The following is an 18,636-nucleotide window of genomic DNA, read 5'->3' on the forward strand; positions in this document are numbered from 1 at the left end:
CTGCAGGTACCTCACATCTAAGATGAAGGCTCAAGCCAGAAGACAAGGGTTAAGGTCAACAGAAGCAAGCTCAGGACCCAGCTTCTTTCTAGATCATACAGTGCCCAGAGACTGAGGAGAGGGACTATCACAGAAGGTTAGCAACAAGATCCACGGCAGGGAAACTGGCAGATACTGTGGCAGGTACTGACTGTGGCAACAGGCTGTCAGGGCCCTGATGAGCCTCACCTGGCCCCACACCTGATGTCCATTGCTCTACAAGCCTGTTTCCACTCAGCCCCATCTCCTGGATGAACCTTAGACCTGTACTGTAGATATTTTCTCTCCTTCTCTCCTGGATGGACATCCCCACAGACACATGTTCTCACTTGTCCTTACTCCTGCTGCTCACCCTTTCTCCTAGATAGACTTTGGACCAATGTTGCAGCCTTGCCTCCAGTCCTGTCTCCTGACTGGACCCTGACCAGGATTCAGCAAGAAATCTACTTTTCAGGTTCTGTTGTCAGGACCCATGCCTGAGCATCAGCCATGGGAAGTTGATGCTAGATCAGCAGAGAAATTACTGACCAGAATTTAACTCTGCATATTAGAAAGCCACATAACAGCTGGCATCCAGGCTTGCCAAAAGAATGGGTTTTCTGGATGAAAGATACAGGCTTCTGCGTATATTGGCTAAAATGAGGATTAAGATCAAGCTCAGCAGAAGTGGAAGGGCTGGGATAACAACAGGGTTTTAGAATCCCTCCAGAACAACACCACTGTTTTCTACTGGCAAGGGTTTCTTTAATTAGGTTTGGAGCAGGTAGGTGTTGCTGGACTGCAGGTGAAGCCAGGAAGGACCTCAGCGAGCAGCTCTCTCACTTGTCTTTCATAAGGCTGTTAATAAAATCAACAGTGCCAGTGGTAAAAATAGTCACTGTTTCATACCCTAAGAATGACTTAGCTTTTAGTTTTAAAAAAACTTCCCCTGTCATTACAAGATGTAAAGAGTCAAACACATGAACGACATTTGCAGCACAGAATATGTAACTGGAATTAGGCCGGGATCATTTATGACTTGATGGCCCCCATCTCACCATAAACATATCAAAAAGAGATAGCAGCAAATCCTTCACGCTGTGCCACACAGAGTCCGGTATTAATGACTTTGCCAGAAATACTGCAAACAGATCACAGCTTTCCAAATCAGACAACGTGCCTCCTGGAAGCACTTTTAGCCTTGACGGTAATAGGAGCTGTTGTCATCTTGTCATAAAGGTCTCCCAAAGGAGATCCAGTCCGATTCTACAGCAGATGTTGAATACGGAATGCTTGATCTTAACCTGTGTCTCTGCTGCAATTCTACTGTTGGAATGAGAAGCCAGCAAGGGTGGAAAGTGACACAGAGGAGGACTGTTCCTATTTTCCTTTGAGACATCAGGAAATTCCTCCAGAAGCCTCCAAAGTGTCTTTCCCCAGTTCAGCAGCTACCCAGAGCAGTTATGCACATGGCCCTGTCTTAGGAGGAAATCAAATTCCTAACACCTTCTCGGAGCACTGGTCTGGTTAGGTCTGGAGGGAAGAGCTAAGTCGCAGCTGCCGCTGCCTTGCTGGTCTGGCCCAGCAGAGCCAGAGGGATATGGTATCAGCCCACCTAACCACACACCAAGTCCCAGACAAGGAAAAAAAACATTTAAAATTTACCAAATTTAAGCATTTATGTATATTTTTGAAAAAAAATAGTGATAAAATAACGAAAAAAAAATCTGTTAACACAAATTTCAGGTTTGTTGCTTTTAATTAATTCATGGCAGCCCATCATATGCTTAGCCAGAGTTGTGCAGTACTCTGTGCCACCAGGGTCCTGCCTTCTACCTTCACTGATTAGCCACCGATATTCCACCAACAGCCATGGTCATCCCTTTTTTATACAAACTTCAGCTGAAGCCAAAACTCTGAATGCTTGCATCCCACATCTCAGGAGCAGGCAGTTTTAAGGTTTAGGATTAGGCTTCAGTCACTGGGCTTTCCGGTCCTGTGCTCAGGCAATTAAACTATATTCTTTGGGCTTTGCATAAAAATAAGCGTACATTTTTCAGCATGAAAACATCTGTAATATAACTCTACAGGACCCAGAGTGTGCTTCGGAGTTCAAATAACACTGGTTGCTTTCTATTCTAGACAGAGCAATAAGATGTAATTAAGTTAAGACAACAAAACAAGTCTTCTCATTTGCCATCTGTAAAACATTTTAGTGCAGGGAAAAAATAATGTCAAGAATACACTTTAGAAAACTTTTGTTTGATTAGTGGCATTGTACCTCGTCAGTAAATACGGCGAGAATGAAGCTGGATTGTCCTGCTCCGAAAACATCGGCATGGATCCTCCCATTATCCAGAGGCGGAAATACAACACGAGAATCACCTTCAAAGAAGAACATCTTGGTCAGCAATGGGCTACTAAGAACAACTAAAGCCTCCAGCAAATACCGTGTTGTGATAGCTCTCCGTGCTCTGCTGTGTGCCTAGAAGTGAGTCAGCTCAGCGGTTTAGGCAAAATTCGATTTTGCCACCCTATGCAGGGTGACAAACATGTCAACCCTCAGCATAGACAGCACACTATGTTGTTGTGTCCCCCTGCCTTTCATGCGTGCATTACTGACAGCAACTGGCATATCTCGGCTACCCATGACAAAAGCAGCATTTTGAAGGACAAATCCGTCTCCCTGCTGCAGCTCAGACTGCAGTTTTGCTATTGATCTCTAACTAAATACAGAGGGGAAAAACATGGCTGATGATGTCTTAAATGCTATTATCGTTCACTCATGCTGGCATAGGTGTAAAGACAAGCTCCATCGGTGTTTCTCATGGTGTGTAATCCTAACCCCTGGAAGGACTTCTGCGGGCTGGCACTCCTCCACCTTTCTGGGAACCACTTGTCAAAGGACAAGCACGGCGATCCAGCTCCTAGAGCAGCACGGGCAGTTGCACACCCAGCACACCCTCATGGAGGTGCTTGTTTTCTCCCCTGCAACATGTCAAGTCCTGCTTGGAGCACGCCAAGCAGCAGGTATTTGCAGGCAGAGCTTTTCTTGTGACTCTTACCGAGCCCTGCACTGAAACTAACAGCAGGGCACTGAAAAGTCAGCGCAGCGCCGGACAGTCCCCCTGTATTTAGGGCAGGAAATACTTGCAGATGATTACATGGTTGTAAGGGCAACCACTATAAATGAAAAGAAAATTTGAACTGAAAACACAGCAATATTCTTGTCTCTGCCCAGCTGAAGGTTTCTAGACTATTTTCCAAGACTAACTTTATATTAAGATCTACCATCTAAGCTTTCAGAGTCTTTTGGGATACCACCATGCAACATTCATTCTCATCACATACACACAAATACATAGTCAAGTCCATTCGTACTTACGTAGCTTATCACTAAAGCAGCCCTCTTCAAAAAAGGCCTTGCAGTATACAAGAAATTCTGGTTGTTATTTGCAGTCAGGTAGCTGAAATACAAGGAAGCAAATATTTGTTGAAATATTTTGAAGCAATAACTCATTTTTCAAACTGGAAAAAAATAGCTGGAAATTGTTTTAATCACCCTAAAGTAACGTGCAGTAGTAATCACATCACTCTTGCTCTTCAAAGCTCTGTCCACGTGATGACATAAGTAAAATACCGAGACCACTTCAAATAATACATGCTATAATACATTTCAGTTTCCCCATCAAAATCTGGGTTTGGTTTGGGGTTTTTTTCAATTAACTCCTTAATCCTCAGAAAACCCTCACATGTGTCTCACTAAGGCTGCTTGCTTCAGACTCCCAGAAGACTACACCGAGATAAAATTTTAAAAGGTCACCCAAACAGAGCAATTCAATTTTAGGCCATGATTAAAATGCAAAAACTCCTTGTTGCCAGCTCTCTGCTCAGTCACTAGAGATGGGAATAACTGTCTAGCAGAACTGAACTTATTTTAAGCATTTTTTTAAGTGTATTCTGCATGCTTAAGTTTCACTACAAGTCTGCTGGCAAGTTGTTATGATAATTAACTGCACAGAGACAAACACACAGGTGGCTTATCATTGTAGGAGCATTCTTAAGAACCTTCCTGTTTCTCAATGAGTAAAATTAAACTGTATCTGGAGCCAAAACTACACATTTATTTTAATATAGAGTACAAGCACTTGCCAAATTCTAAGGAGCTTTCTTAATATTACAAACAATGCCATACCTATGGCATTAATTCAATGATAGTTCCATTTCTATTGAACCTTACAGAGGCTTCATCATTGTAATAAAGTGATGAGAAACAAAAAGAAATACAGAAGCAACAACAGGAATATTTTAAGCATATAGGAGGCAGAAAACTATTGAAAAAATGACAAATAATTTTAAGAAGTTATAAATATCAAGTAAACAAAATAAATTCAGAAGGAAAACATTTGCAGGTTTCTCTGTGTAACATACAATTAGTATCAGGATACTCTATTTAAATGATTTACAAAAACTGCAGCATGAATCACAACACCTGCATGCAAGTTACCTTTCCAACCATGAAAGCATCATACGTTTCTCCCATGAACATCTAGCATATAAAACGCATCATATTTTCTCTCCAAATTCCTCAAGACAGTCTATCACCTGATTGCTTCCACCCTGCAAGTCTTTGAAAAAACAAGATTGCAGCACTTCCTAATGCTGCCAAGAGTCTTTAATATCAGGCTTTTTGTTCAACTATACTAGGAAGTTTGCAAGCCTGGTCACTACAGCAAGATGGAAGAAAGATTACACTGCAGACAAAAGCACCAGGGGCAAAGCCTGCAAGAAATAGAAGTGGAATTTAACAAGAAGTACTTCTGGGTGCTCTCTACAAAATAACCATTCTTCAGACAACTTTCCCAAAGTGTCATGCCTAAAACTTAGGAACCAAACCATACACTGTAAAGCAAGCCAGATGACTTCCAGTCTTTGGTGTCTACTTATTTACAAATGTTGACATTTAAGCAACGAATCTAACTTAAATGTCAGACTAGCCTTCAAGGGCTGAACTCCACAAAGTGCAAAGTTTTTTGAGCTCCCACTGATTTTAATCAGGCTCCAGCAAGTACAAGTGAGATGAAACCAAGGCTTCAGCTTTCTCTCTCCATGAAAGGTCAGGTTGGCCTTCAAGTGTTCATCATGGCCCTTCTCCAAAGCCCACCAGAGCCAAAAGGAAAGACTTTTGGCGACTTTAATAGCGTTTGGATCAAACCCCAGTCTTTTGTTCCCTACTGGAACCTTTTATGAAACTCAACCCCCTCGTGATTTGCAGCAGGAACAGAAGTGTTGGGTTGCATTTTGTTTATATTTTTATGGGTGGAGGGAGGAGAGCCCTCTATTAATCATGCTGCCTGACTCTTTTCAAGAACCTCTTTTCACTCGTTTGTAGTTTTAACTAAGTGTAACACTGTGCAGAAATTTTCCATTACAAATATTTGCTTTAGGTGAAATTATTCTTGGGAAAAGATCAGCCAGAACAGTTCAGCTTTTTCTCCAAGACTTCAACTGGAGACAGAGGAACAGTTTTATCGGTGTCAAGAAGTCTGCCATCTTCATCCCCGAGAAACTGCATCATCCCACACCAGTGACCTAAAACTCGTGTTTGCCACCCTCCAGAACAGCCACCCGTGGTCAGGCAAGCTACAAGCTCGGAGGGCAGCACCTGTGGGAGGTGGGGACATGCAAACCCCGCTGCTTTGCCATGCTCGGCGAGGATCTGGCTTTTAACAGACCAAGTTTGCATTGAAGATGTTCCAGCTGGAACAACTGCTAGGGACAACACACTGATTGTGAAGGCAGCCCTTCAGCAAGAAGGGTAAACTTCATTTTAGGCTGCTGAGGCTCAGGAAAGCGCATCTGTGCTTCCAGGCCTTGTAAACACTGATCTAGGTCTGGAGACCACCATGCAGCATAGAGGAACTCTCATTATTACCATCTCTCTGTTCCCTCTTAAGCCTGGCCTGAGGAGAAAATTAAAGCCAGAAAATGAAAGTAAATGGAAGGCAGTAGTTGCTCCTTCATCCTTGGCAGTACACTCCAGGAATGCTTACTCTTTAAACATCTTGATTTTGACTCTCTTTGTCTGCCTATGAGTCACTAAAATGCTGCCCACATCTCGCACCTTCCTTGTAGCAAGCGTAACACCATGCATGCTACCAAACCGTTTCGAGGCATGAGTTTATCTGCAAGTGAAAGGTAATTTGAGGTGCTCCACCGAATTGCAGGGTAGCTCTGACCACTGCAAAGCAGGCCTTTTGAAACCATTTCAGAAAATCCTGACAGGCCCCTCACAGTTTATGTTGCGGAGCAGTAACATCTCCAGGAAAAAAAGAAACCCCTGCATTGACACCAACTGCAAATCACCACTCTGTGCTAGAGAGGAGATGGGCAGCAAGCAAGAAGGAACCAGAATGAAAGTAAGGGTAACTGGGAATGGGTGAAGCAAGAGAGTTCAGAGAGCCCTGAGCTTTCTGATTCTTCCTTCAAACACTTTTGCTACTTTGCAGCTTCAGTTAAGAAATGATGTTTTTTTCCACAATAGTTTAATTAAGAAGCAAAGCTTTTCCATTTTGAGAAAGCTGCTACCCTGAAGTCTATCTGGAAACCATGAAAGAGAACATGGTTCATTTCTTGGTGATCCAGCTGTCTGCCCATCAGATCAACCTGCGGGAGCAGCACAAACGTATGGGTTATGCTCAATGCATCAAAGCTTTACAAGAAACATGTAGTTTTCCAGAGTATCTTACTGAGGCTACTACTTGTTGCAAGGAAGGCAACTAGTAAAACATCTCATGTCTGCTGCAGGCGAAGAACAATACACAGTTTATGTATTAAAATCAAATAAACTGCAAACGGGACCTGGATGAGGATGTTTGCTAAATGTCAGTGACACACAGCATGTAAAATGCAGTAGCATTTTACATGTAAAATTGCAGCTTGCAAACACATCTAAAGTTACATTGAACTTTGTTCAGACAACCTTAAGACCAGCCAAAGCTCTTTATTTTGTCTTTAGCTAGGACAATCAAAGAAATTACTATTACAACAGTTTAACTCTTTTACACCCATTTTAAATAGCTGCCTTGTGTAAAGTCATTTACAGGTCAGATTTCCATGCATTGGCCAACTACGTCAGGCTGCCAAACATCCCACTGTTCGTGGGAACCGCTCCCTTTCACCTGCTCCACCCCAACCAGCATAATGTGGCTCCCCGTGCCAAAACACACACACACATTCATTCCGACATGAGAGAAGACGTGGGACTTAGGTAGGAAAACTGTATCAATGGTAGCTTTGCGCAGCAAAATGCTACCTCCAGAGCAGGCGAACATTTCAAGGTGTGGGCCTCCCAGATTTTCATAATGAAATTATAAAATTAGAGGAGGAAATCCAGATCACCAGGTTTGTTAAACGAGTGTGAAAAGAGCCCATTTGGGCAGAGGTTCCACTCCTGCTTCGTGCCAGCTTTCCCACAAAGCAAATCAGCATGTAATTGCCCACTTGCTATATTTTAAAAGCCTTTCAGGAATACTCCCTGAAGCAACCAGAATCACAACAAACAATAAATCCAAGAAATGCTTAATAATGCAGGGACTTTTCTCGCACAGTTCGAGCAGAGGCCAAGACAGATATTTGGCAGCTCCAGCTTCCTGAAAAGCACGGCTCATCCTGAAATCAAATTACATCATCAGGGCACTCGGAGGTTTGATAATTGAAGACAGCAGGGTAGGTGGCCTAGTAAAACTCAATACCGTGCAGTTTACATGAACGTAAACTTTGCTGGTACCAGATGGACTCTGTGTTAATCAAAACAAACCTCTCTAAGAAGCAGGCAGCTTTTTTAATTTGCTTGTACCATCGGAGGCATCTAGAGTTTACAGAAAGGAGTGGGGCAGCTCCTCAGCTGCCATTCATTGCCATGGCTGTGTGAGCTCTCGCAGACTTGTATCAACAACACATGTATCCCACACTGCAGCTGACTCAGCTTTGGTATAAAACGTGAACTCACTCTTATGTTCTCTTTGAAGGCTTTCTCAAGGGAAGCAAACAAACAATTAAGACGTATGATGGATGCTCCCCATCGGGGACATCTAAAAGACCAAGATAAGGATGCAAGAGAACAAGCTTTGGCATTTCAAGAGTTTGTTTTGGCCAGGTCCCTCCACTGTGAGAACATCATTGCTCCCATTTATATTATTCTCAGGAAACAGATCCAACTCCCAGCAATTGCCAGAGGTTTGAACTAGCACTTTCAAAAGCCTAATACTAAAGGAAGACATTAGAGGGATGAGTAAAACAGCAAGGCTGTTAACTTATTCTTAATTATTGATAACAGTAAGACACCTCTAATCAAGACTTAGAAGGGGCTATTTTAAGTGAATGTCAAAGCTTTAGGTCATTGATAGATGCACACCTAATTCCAAACCAGTGTGACAGACTCCCCTGCTGAGAATGTGCAAGTTTTACAGGAGCCATATTTTGTCTATAGAGACCACCACCTTACCTTTTCTACTTAAAGATGACTTCCTTATAATCTGTCCAGCCAGCTACATCATATATTGGAGAAGTATCCTTTCAACCTAGCTCAGCCTATATTCCTCCTTGAGGACAACCATCGAAGGGCAAGTGTATGTGGTATCCCAGGGAGAAAACAGTAATGAAAATCCATCATGGAGTAAAAAAATTGAACAAAATAAACCCCAATATATTCCAGACACATCTGGATTTTTAACTTGCTTAAAGTACCTGTCAATGCAGGGAAATAAATACCAGTCGTAGCTACAGGTTTTGCAAGGAAGAAAAAAGAAAAGCCCTCCTGCTTCCTTCTTTATGAGTAGTCTTGACATTCCCCGCAGCATATGTGTGGCATCCTTGCTTCTTGTCTCCCTGGAGAGCCTTAAACCTCAGCCACTGCTACCCACGCAGACCCAGATGCATAAACACACACAAACAGAAGCAGTTTTACAGACTCTTTAGGGGGCCACAGAGAGATTTTATGAAAGTCACAACTGTTTTAACTCATTTGCACTGATAACATCACATATTCATTGTGTACATTTTCAGTTGTGACCACATTTGGAGTTCTTGCTGTTTATTGGATTTTTGGGGAATGCAGAGCAGGGTGTAACTGCATTGGTATATACAGCAGAGAAGGCGATCCCACTCATGGCTTTTCCTTATTCTTTTAGGCAATACATACCTCATTCTGTGTAGGATGAAAGTAGAGGAAGAAAACTGGGAGGAATAGGGAAAGGAGGGGAGAGAGGCACAGTAAGGGATCAGGAATAGAAAGAGAAAAAAGGAAAGTAGCAAAATGCACTTAACAAATCAAAGATGTGACCAAGAAGATGAAAAAGGGCTTCCCTTCATACCAGACATTCCACTGACGAGACAAGGAGACAAGGTGGAGCAGGGCTAACAGGAAAAATAAGAACTCATTAAAGCATGGCCACCTTCCACCAGATCAGAGGAAACTGAAGCACCATGCCTGCAATTTAAAGCTTCCATTGATTTCAGCCATTTTATTTCCTCTACATCACACACACCTGAGGCATTGAAATCAACCGTTAGGCTCCTTATTCCCTGTCCTAGGCCAGGTAAGGGCTGGTATAGAGGTATTTCAAATAACTGCACTATAAGCAGCACTCATAGCAGCTTTGGCTGCTCCACACATTCAACTACAAACGACTGTTTTCAGCTCCTTGGTCTTTTGACAAGCCTTATTCATTCAGGCTGAAAGTTTTCCCTTCCAGGAGCTTGTGTCAAGCTGAAATTGTTTTCTTTGTTAAAAGTATCAGGTAAAACAGTTAGGCAGTTCCTGAAAAAGCAGTTAGAGAGATTTGCCCGTATCAACAAAACAGCGCAACCACTTTATTGAGAAAACTTCAGTGGTTCCATACTTTGGTGCAGGGATTCGAAATTTAGTAGAGAGACTGCAGAGATGCTCCTGTTGTTGCTTTCAGCGACAACTGACTCTGCTTCTGGGCATGTGGCAAGCCATTGGGAAAAAAAAAAAAAAAAATCTCCATTTGCAATACTCACTAGAGATGCGTATCAATTCCCCAGGGCATCTAGCCCCACCAAACACCATCTAGCAGGAGCCTGCAGGAACAGCACCAGACTCTCCTTGCATTGCTCCTGCAAAGCCATTGAGATAGGAGACTCTCTCTCCTGCAATGCCTGTATCCCGGAGGAGACCATTTGCTTGAACTGCAGAGGGATGAAAATTGGTGTCTGAAGAGGAGGCTGTGTGAGTATCTGTTAGAAGGAAGAGAGGAGATAAAGGAGAAAGACAGGAAGGTAGGCACAAAGAGGAAAGGGACAGGAAAAAAGGAGCCAGGAAGAAGAGAAAGGAAGAGAAAGATGGAGATACATGGAGATATTCAGACCTCTGCTGCTGTCAGAGATCCAGCAGCAGTATCCAAGAAATCTGCTGCACCAGAGCTCCATTCACTTGTGTCCCCAGTGAGCACTCAGGAGCTGGACTGTGGCACCAGAGGCAGGAAAGAGCCCGCCTTCCCCAGAGCAGCTCCGCTTAAGAAAGCAGCTGTGCTTTTGACAAACCAATCGAGCATGAGCAGATGGACCCAAAACCACAGAGGATAGCTGTGGATACAGACTGACTGCTGCTTTTGTGGCTTCGCACAGTAAAGAGCTGGCAGCTCTCGAATACAGCCTTCCCCAAAACACAGCACAGCATCCATGGGCCACACTCGCTCTGCAGGGCCAGGCTTGGTAAAGGGGCTGCTTGCAGATCCACCGCACACAGGCAGGGAGCAGGGCACCTGCAAGGTGTCTAAACCACACTCCCTAATCACAAAAAACTAGCTTACTCACCAGCTTTTATGGGAAGAGGCGAGGAGGTTATCCTCCACTCATGCACAAAGCTCGGTTATTGTGAATGGAAATTATTGAGGTGTCCCTGGGAATCGAGTGTTGTAGTAAAAATTTACAAACAAGTCATAAAAGATGCAGACGCCTGCTGCATTGCTTTGATGCTCTGTGTAAGTGTTTCATGTCAGTAAACACACATTGGGTCCAGCTAGTCTGCTAATTTACAGAAGGAACCATGGTGGCTTTAAAATTATGTATGTGCAATTAGGGAATTAAGGCTTTAACTTCTTGCTGCTGTCTTTGCCCAGGACTCCAGTAAGCAAACTTGGGGAAAAAAAAATATTGAGACATTTAAAAGTTTACAACAGGACAGAAGAGGAGGAATACAGCCATTCTATGAGTAAAATATGGCAGAGAAAGTGCACAGAAATCAATGTCTGCGAGACTGTCAGTCTCCTCCTGGTGAGCCTCCTGTACCCTGCAAGGAGAGGAAAGATACTCACCTCAAAGTAGGAAATAATACATACCACTGCTAGCAACAGCAAACCATCCTGGGTTCAAATACAAGGCCAAAAGAGATCAAATAAAGAAGGGGGGGGCGCCCCAAAGAGAACAGGACAAAAGAGAAACCACCATATTCTGGCAGCCTGCTACTTCTCATGGACAAACCCATGGCACCACACAGGCAACCAGCCCCCAGAAAACACAGCGAGGACTCGGTGAGGAGCACAGTCCAGAGGTAAATATGCCTGGTGAAGGCAGGAGCCCAAGCACCCAGCCCCGAGGCAGGGAGGGATGCATTTGTCCCTACCACAACCATGAGGATATGCTGGGAACAGAAAAGAGCACCCCGAGAGAAAAGACCCATCACCTCCTCTGTGCATCAGCCCTAAAAAAAGTGATAGGCACTGATGAGAAGCATAGGGGCAGGTAAGGGTCAGCTGGTCCAAACCCCAGCTCCTGAAACAACTCTTTAAGGACTTTAAATAACTTACTGGTATAGAGTTTGACTTGAGGAAGGAGGGGAAGAGAGCAAACTTTTACAGCTGAACCTGCTCTCAATCAGGGCAAATGCTCAGTTGTTTGTTTGGGTTTTTTCCTTAAGTATGTTTGCCAAACTGAATTATATTTTTTAAGTCACCATTTGGGGTCAGCCCAAAAAGAAACTTTTTGCAATGCTTCAAGAGGCACATAATGTTTTAGTTGTGAGCATTTCTGGTAAATCAAGTGAAAGTGGTAAGTGAAAGTCTGGTTTCAGAAAGAACCATGGGCACAATTTGCAAAGAAATGCAGGGAGAAAATAAGCGCCTGAAACCCCCTGTAAATGTAGCCTGAAGAGTATTGCTTTATTGCAAAACCTATTTGTTTTGGCTTTTTTTTTTTCTAATTCTTCCATAATTTACTTGTAATCCTAAACTACTTGTCAAATTCAATTTAAACCTAGATTTTTCACTTAATTGGAGAGGGGGAAAATCACACATCCACAGTTTGAATCCTTGACTTTCAGATAAGAGAGAAAGAGGAGCAGTTATCACACCACTCTGATAGGGGAGAGGGACCTTCAGGACAGTAAAACAGAGTGTGTGTGAGAAGCTCACCAGCCTTAATGTCCAAGAACTAATTTACAGACATCTACAAAGAAACAGCAAGTGATAATGAGAAAATAAGTGAACACAAGTGATAAGCAAAATTCAGGGGGGTACATTCATGCATTTGATAATCTTCCCTCCTCCTCCTCCCTACTGCCTCTGCCTTAGGCCAGCAAGCTCTAAGGTCTGGGGTGGGTTAAAGGATGATGTTAACACAGACTTCGTGGGAGCAGGTAGCGAGCAAGGAGACAGCAAGAGCTAGCATACGATGCTCTACTGCAATAGCAACAGTCTGCTTGTAAGAGGTGTTAATGAAGACTGAAAAGCTTGCGTGGATTCTCCTGAAGATGCCCTCTAAATTAAAAGAGGTTATAACCTATTCATGTACACTGAGAATTTTCCCGAATTCATACGATCGAAAGAGATGGTCCTTGTATGGATCCAGACTGCCTGTCAAAAGCCACCACTGGCAGAGACACTAAATTCAGCTGTATTGTCCTCAAACTGAAGCTTGGACAGTTTTCCACAAACTTTTCCTTCAAAATGAAACCCATGCATCAGCTACTTAAAAAACAGTTTACTGGATGTCAATGCTAAATACTCCAGGAAGAAGGTATTTCCTTTCCAGAAAATTCTTAATCTGACATTTGATCTGGCATGTCCCTTTGCTTCTGTCAGATTAAATAAAGCAATCTGTAAATATGTCACAGCCATCTCTAAATACAAAATAAATGGTAAAAAAAAAAAACCACCCTTCCTCACTCTTTTCTTGTTAGGAAACTCTCTGTTATTTTTAACATCCTCAAAAATAGCTTGTTCTTTTTAAATATGAATGACATGAGTCTGTTAGCAATATAGCAAAGAAGCAAAATAACATTCTTCAGAGCTGGTATCCTTTCAGAGAAACTTTTTGATGTTTGCAATCAAATGCAACTCAATGCCAAAGTTATACTGCAACACAGAAAGAATCTGAAAGAAAACAATTCAAAAACTGGCAGCAAATGACTTCTTTTGTCAGCAGCCCTGTAAGTAAATTGTGCCTGTGCTATTACTGTTGGCATGAAATATCAAACAGTATGCTTCCAACAACTTTTATCTCTGTCACTTTTCCACACAATCGTCTATACACAAATCCTTAAATTCTTCAAATTAAAAATGGAATGGTTCTTTCATCACAGGCACTCATGGTTCGGTTATGATAGGGTTCATCTGTGAAAAATTAAAATTAAAATCCGCAATAGCCAGTAAAGATTAGTGGCTTGCTTTAAATGGATTTCCTCTGCAAAGCTATTCTTTATATCTCATCTAAACAGATAATAAATGGTAAAAGCCAAAAGCACATCAATAAAAGAATAATTCTGAAACTTGGCAGAATTAGAAAAAATAATTACATTTTATCCTATTTTGACCACAATTCAGTCTCATCTATTGCCAGAAAAGTAAGACCACAAATATTCCAGTCTTCTTTAAGTCACTGAGATATTTGCTTTGAACTGCATTGGCAAGTTCCAAAAATAAGCAGTAGCAAGAAAAACGACATCATTTTGTAGTCTCCATCTCCACAGAAGTGGGCTTAAATTCTGATATTTAAAAGCCTGGCAAGTATGAAAGATCCTGCACAGTTGCTCACAGGAAAGCTTACGGGATATTGCACTTAGCCAAAAGTACGAGCAGCTTCTGCCTTGGGGATTTTGCAGCAGCCTGTAACGCACCCCCCGACCACATCAAACTTTTACAGGACGGGGCTGGAGCTGACACTCAGTAACGCTCAGATGCGTATTTGCCAGGACAACCAAACCTTCCCACAAAACTGACAGCCTCTCTTCCCCAGGCACCCCACGCTAGAAAGTATGTCATCTGTTTGGCTTGAGGGAAACCCATGAAAATGCATCGTGAAGTTTGTTCCTCCAACGTACCTTCCAACGTAGCTGTGGTCTGGATTGTTCTGGTAAGTCACAACCAAGATCACTTTAACAAGGTCATCTCATTTCCTCCACAGCCTCACCGTGCAACACGTCTCTCTGGTTACCATGTGGGGCATCCTCCGGCATCACAACTGTCCCACAAGCCAGCCAAAAGGAAGGTGCGAGGGTGTGGGCACAGGCCCTGGAGGCCAAGGAGAAGGGGCCACACATCGTGGGAAAGGTTGTAGGTCCCTCAGAGAATACTCCTGTGGTCTGTGCTTGTCTGGACTCCAAACAGTGATGGGATCTGGTCAAAAATGATACAGATGTCCAGACAAGAAGGCACAGGTGATGGAGGATGGGAACAGTGAGAAGCAGTATCTGAGCTACCACAAACACGTCTGCTCATTCTTAAGGGAGGGTGGTGGCTCTTGCAGGACCACTGCTGCACAGGTGCATGGACACAGACAGGACCTCGGCCTCGAAGGCCACCAAAAAGTCACTACGGAAGAACGGCGGCACAGCCTCTGCTCCACAGCGTGGTGGCAGTCCCACTGCAGCTAAAGGAGGAGAACCGATTCTCCCGAATTCACTTGTAAAGAAGCCTCAGGACAAGCAATGCTGCAACAAAACTCATCTAAAGGCTCTTGCATAGATTTGCTCGCAGGAAACAGATATTTTCATTAAACTAACCGATTCTTTTTCTTTTCCCCCTTTAGTATTTGCAATGCATATGTTTGATCCTATTATTAAACAGAATAAATACCCCCTCGTTGAATAATTAAGAAAAAAGTACTAGCCAGTGTAGGTAATATTGCCAACCAAGACCGAAGACAGAGAGCTGCCGTTATTTCTATATTTGAGTTATTGATTAAATGTAACATCCGTAAAGCAGCAATCAGAATTGCTATTCTGCAAACATTCCCAGAGAAATAAAGACTTGTTCCAAGTGCCAATCACATATACTCTTGTGGTTAAAATGCAATTAAACAAGTAAAGCATCCAATATACCCACAAGCCAAACAAAAACAAATCACAGAAACCTGAACTGTGGAGCAAAAACAAAAGCAAGATTTTTAAAACGTAATTCAAAAATGAGAAGAGTCAATACAGGCTGTTGTTTGTCAGCCACTGTAAAAACTTTCAGGTTACATGTGTATGTATTTTTTATATACAGGGAAAAGGATCTTTTTCCAACATATGTCTCAGTAGGAAAAAATCTTGTGAAACAGTAATGCTTCACTTATTCCAGAAAACTGCCTTTCTTTTTTATGCTTCCTGGTTTACTTTTAAGTTTTTTTAAGCAGTGAAATGGATGGGAAGAAAAACATTCTTGAATTAACTATGTAAAACTCTTGCCCTCAGACCCGGAAGAAAGAAGGTTATTCTGAGAAAAATAAGAGAGTAAGAATAACACCAAACAAATGTACTGATTCAGCAGTCTTGGTTTGATCGCCAGAAACTAATACAGAGAGCAACATCCTCACCAAAGGTCGTCAGACTCACCGAGAGCGAAGAGCCAGAGGCAGAAGCCATGTCGGGGGACACCGGGTACCGCCCCGGTGAGCCCTCGCAGCCCAACCAAGCAAGCGGCGAGCCCTGTGCACTGCCAGCTCCCACAGAGGGAAGGGGCCAGGCGTTTTGGAAGAGTACAGCCATGCATCTTCACTGAGAGCAGATTTCCAATCACACTTAGCTTGTGGATCCCGCATGGGTAAGAACGGAGCAATCTCCAAACCAGCAGCAGTTTCTATTAAATTTGGTCATTGTGCACCCTTCCCGCGATACTTAGCATAGGAGGCACCTATGCTACGGACACCAGCCCTGGCTTGGAGCTTCTCCTCTTTGGCGATGAGTCTCTAACCTGCCCTGCTCAGGGCAGGGCGTTACTGCAGTGTTTTCTGAGGAGCAGAGAAATGGTGGAGTGGAATTTACCTACGTGGCTGCTGCCTGTCAAAGCTTTCTCTAGAGAGCACAAGCTCACCCAAGTGCACTTCACTTGAGCAAAGCTTTTTTGTCTGCTTCAGTTTAGTTTCCTTGAATTGATAACTCAGGTCTATGATGGAGAAGACAGAAAAGGGCACTTTTCACAAGGGCCAGAAGGAAACAGGTTTTACAAGATGGATAGAGCGAACCAAGGCAAAGTGTTGATGAACATACAGTGCTTCAGGCAACTTAATAAAATTCACATTACAAAAATCACTACAAATCATCTGCATGAGTTTAAAGTCTTGTCTAAACCATACATGCTGCATTACCCCGTAGACTGCTTGCCTCAGGTAAAAAGAAAAATTCTGCCCAATTCATTGGTACCTATTACAGAGCAATAACCTACTGCTCCCTTTTTTCATTTATTGTTTCTTTTTAACCTCTAATGAGCTTTAAAACAAGCAGATCCTGAGCAGATCCAGGAGTCTCTCGCTTTGCAAACAGCCACCTGACAGCACGCTAGAGCAGCTGTCTCCAGAACTAGGACAGAGACACAGAAACACACAGAGGCAAATTGATCCAATCGATCTCTCAGAGAGTTGAGAAGCACATGGTCCTCAGAGACCTTTATTTTTTCAATCTGCAATGAAAGAGCCTGGCAGTAAACTGGAGAGAGCCAGTTTTATAAGCTGGGAGGGAAATGATTATAGAACTGTAGCAGTTCGGGGATCTTCCAGCTGGTTTAAAAGATTCGGCTTCCTTACAAACATACTGAAGGGAGGAAAAAAAAGAAAACTCCTGAAGGTCAGCCATGAATCCTATAGGTATCACATGAAATGAGTCCTTAATTTATTCTCAAACTTTTAATATAGAGATGGGGACAGGGTAAGGAAGGAGGAACACAGAGGTGGAACAGAGATTATTGCATCTGTATGTAAATATGGATTAAGGAAGCAGACCTTCTCCTGCAGTATCGTACGCAAATGAGCAACATTAAGAGAGGGACCAAAGAGCAACAGCGTTTACCCCCAGCTCCGCTGACCAGAGCGGGCAGGGGCTCAGGTGAGGTGCAAATCCAGGTGGCTCAAAAGGCGGCTTTTACTGTGGGTGAAATACCACTTCCCAAAGGGAATGGGAGCTGATTCTTCACCTCCTTCATTTGGTTTTTTTCTTTTTATTACACAGGCTGAGCTATTCTATGTGTCATACTGATAGTTTCACAGCGAAACAGTAACATTTCTAAAATGCTCAGAGAGGAAGGGAGCATTTGTTTCCATTAAAACTTTTTGGTTATTTCAACTCAGATTTGCAAACAATTTTGCCAGCCCCAGACTGCACTTTTGCAAGCTCCACAAGAAAAAAATAAGTGGAGTGGCACTGACCGGCCTTCAGCAATCTAGACTGGTGGGGATAAGGAGCAGCATCTTAATAGCCTCCCCTTTCTATCCCACGCATGGGAAAAGTGAGACTGTTATTGAATCTAACTCTTTTTCTACATTTCTTATTTAGAAAATGTCCAAAATAGAAACAAAACATACTGTTCACTGAGAAAAGCTTTTTCTTTCTTTTTGTTTTCTGGTTTGGGGTTTTTTTTGCAGATGGTCAGGGTTAATGAAATAAACAGTTCGGTTTAAGCAAAGCTTTTTAGGATGTCCTTTTTTTTTTTTTCCTTTCCATTAGGACAAATCTAATGCATTCATTTCCACCCTGCTGGGAGTCAACAGGAGCTCATTCTTGTTCCCTCCTTCCTCCAAGGTCAGCAGGCCACACTCCGCTTTGGCTCCTTGCTGGCACAGGCCGCACGCTGGTTGTGGAAGCTCCGGTGCTGGCTGAAACCCTGCAAGCCCCCAGCTGCTCCCGCTGTCTGCTCAGCTGCCTGGCAGCAGCGGCCGCCTCCGGCACACGTTACAGCACCTCTGGCAGCACGGAAGCTCTCCATGCCCTTCGCCCATCTCCTGGGCACAGAGCAAGGCTTACAGCTCACTGCGTGGTTTTGACCTGACGCAAACACGGGTGTGCGTGGAAGTATTTCAAACATGTAACTGGGATACTGTGTATGCCTCTCCAGTTACATCTCCAGAATAAGGACTATATTATAGCAGATCACACCCTTTGCCTCAGCCAACTATCCCCCAATTGCACACAAGCTCACTTTAAAATTCAAACGTGCCACATGATACCTCATTTATTTCAATTTCTCCTTCTGTCTTACTGATCTGTCTTACTGACTCTGCAAGGGCACATCTGATATAAATAATATCAGCATCCACCAAGTTACGGAAAAGGAAGTCAAAACTCCATGGACTCCATCCCACTTTCTCTTCGGTCAACAGCCGCCTCTTGCTGATTTCACAGCAGGA

The 18,636-nt window shown here is 43.2% G+C and overlaps 1 protein-coding gene across 1 annotated transcript in view; it reads right to left on the minus strand.

Annotated features, from left to right (window-relative positions):
* Positions 1–18,636, minus strand: part of LOC104162030 (transmembrane and TPR repeat-containing protein 1-like) — a gene marked incomplete at its 3' end in the record, with an annotated part of 71,830 nt that overhangs the window by 23,676 nt on the left and 29,518 nt on the right. The window contains exons 5-6 of the mRNA XM_009700664.1: positions 3,404–3,485; positions 2,300–2,403 (exon numbers count right to left, since the gene is read on the minus strand). Of these exons, the coding sequence (XP_009698966.1) occupies positions 2,300–2,403; positions 3,404–3,485 (186 nt within the window). The remainder of the gene's footprint in view (positions 1–2,299; positions 2,404–3,403; positions 3,486–18,636) is intronic.

The sequence above is a fragment of the Cariama cristata genome, unplaced genomic scaffold, assembly GCF_000690535.1.
Source record: "Cariama cristata isolate BGI_N322 unplaced genomic scaffold, ASM69053v1 scaffold3635, whole genome shotgun sequence".
In the NCBI taxonomy this organism is placed as follows: Eukaryota; Metazoa; Chordata; class Aves; order Cariamiformes; family Cariamidae; genus Cariama; species Cariama cristata.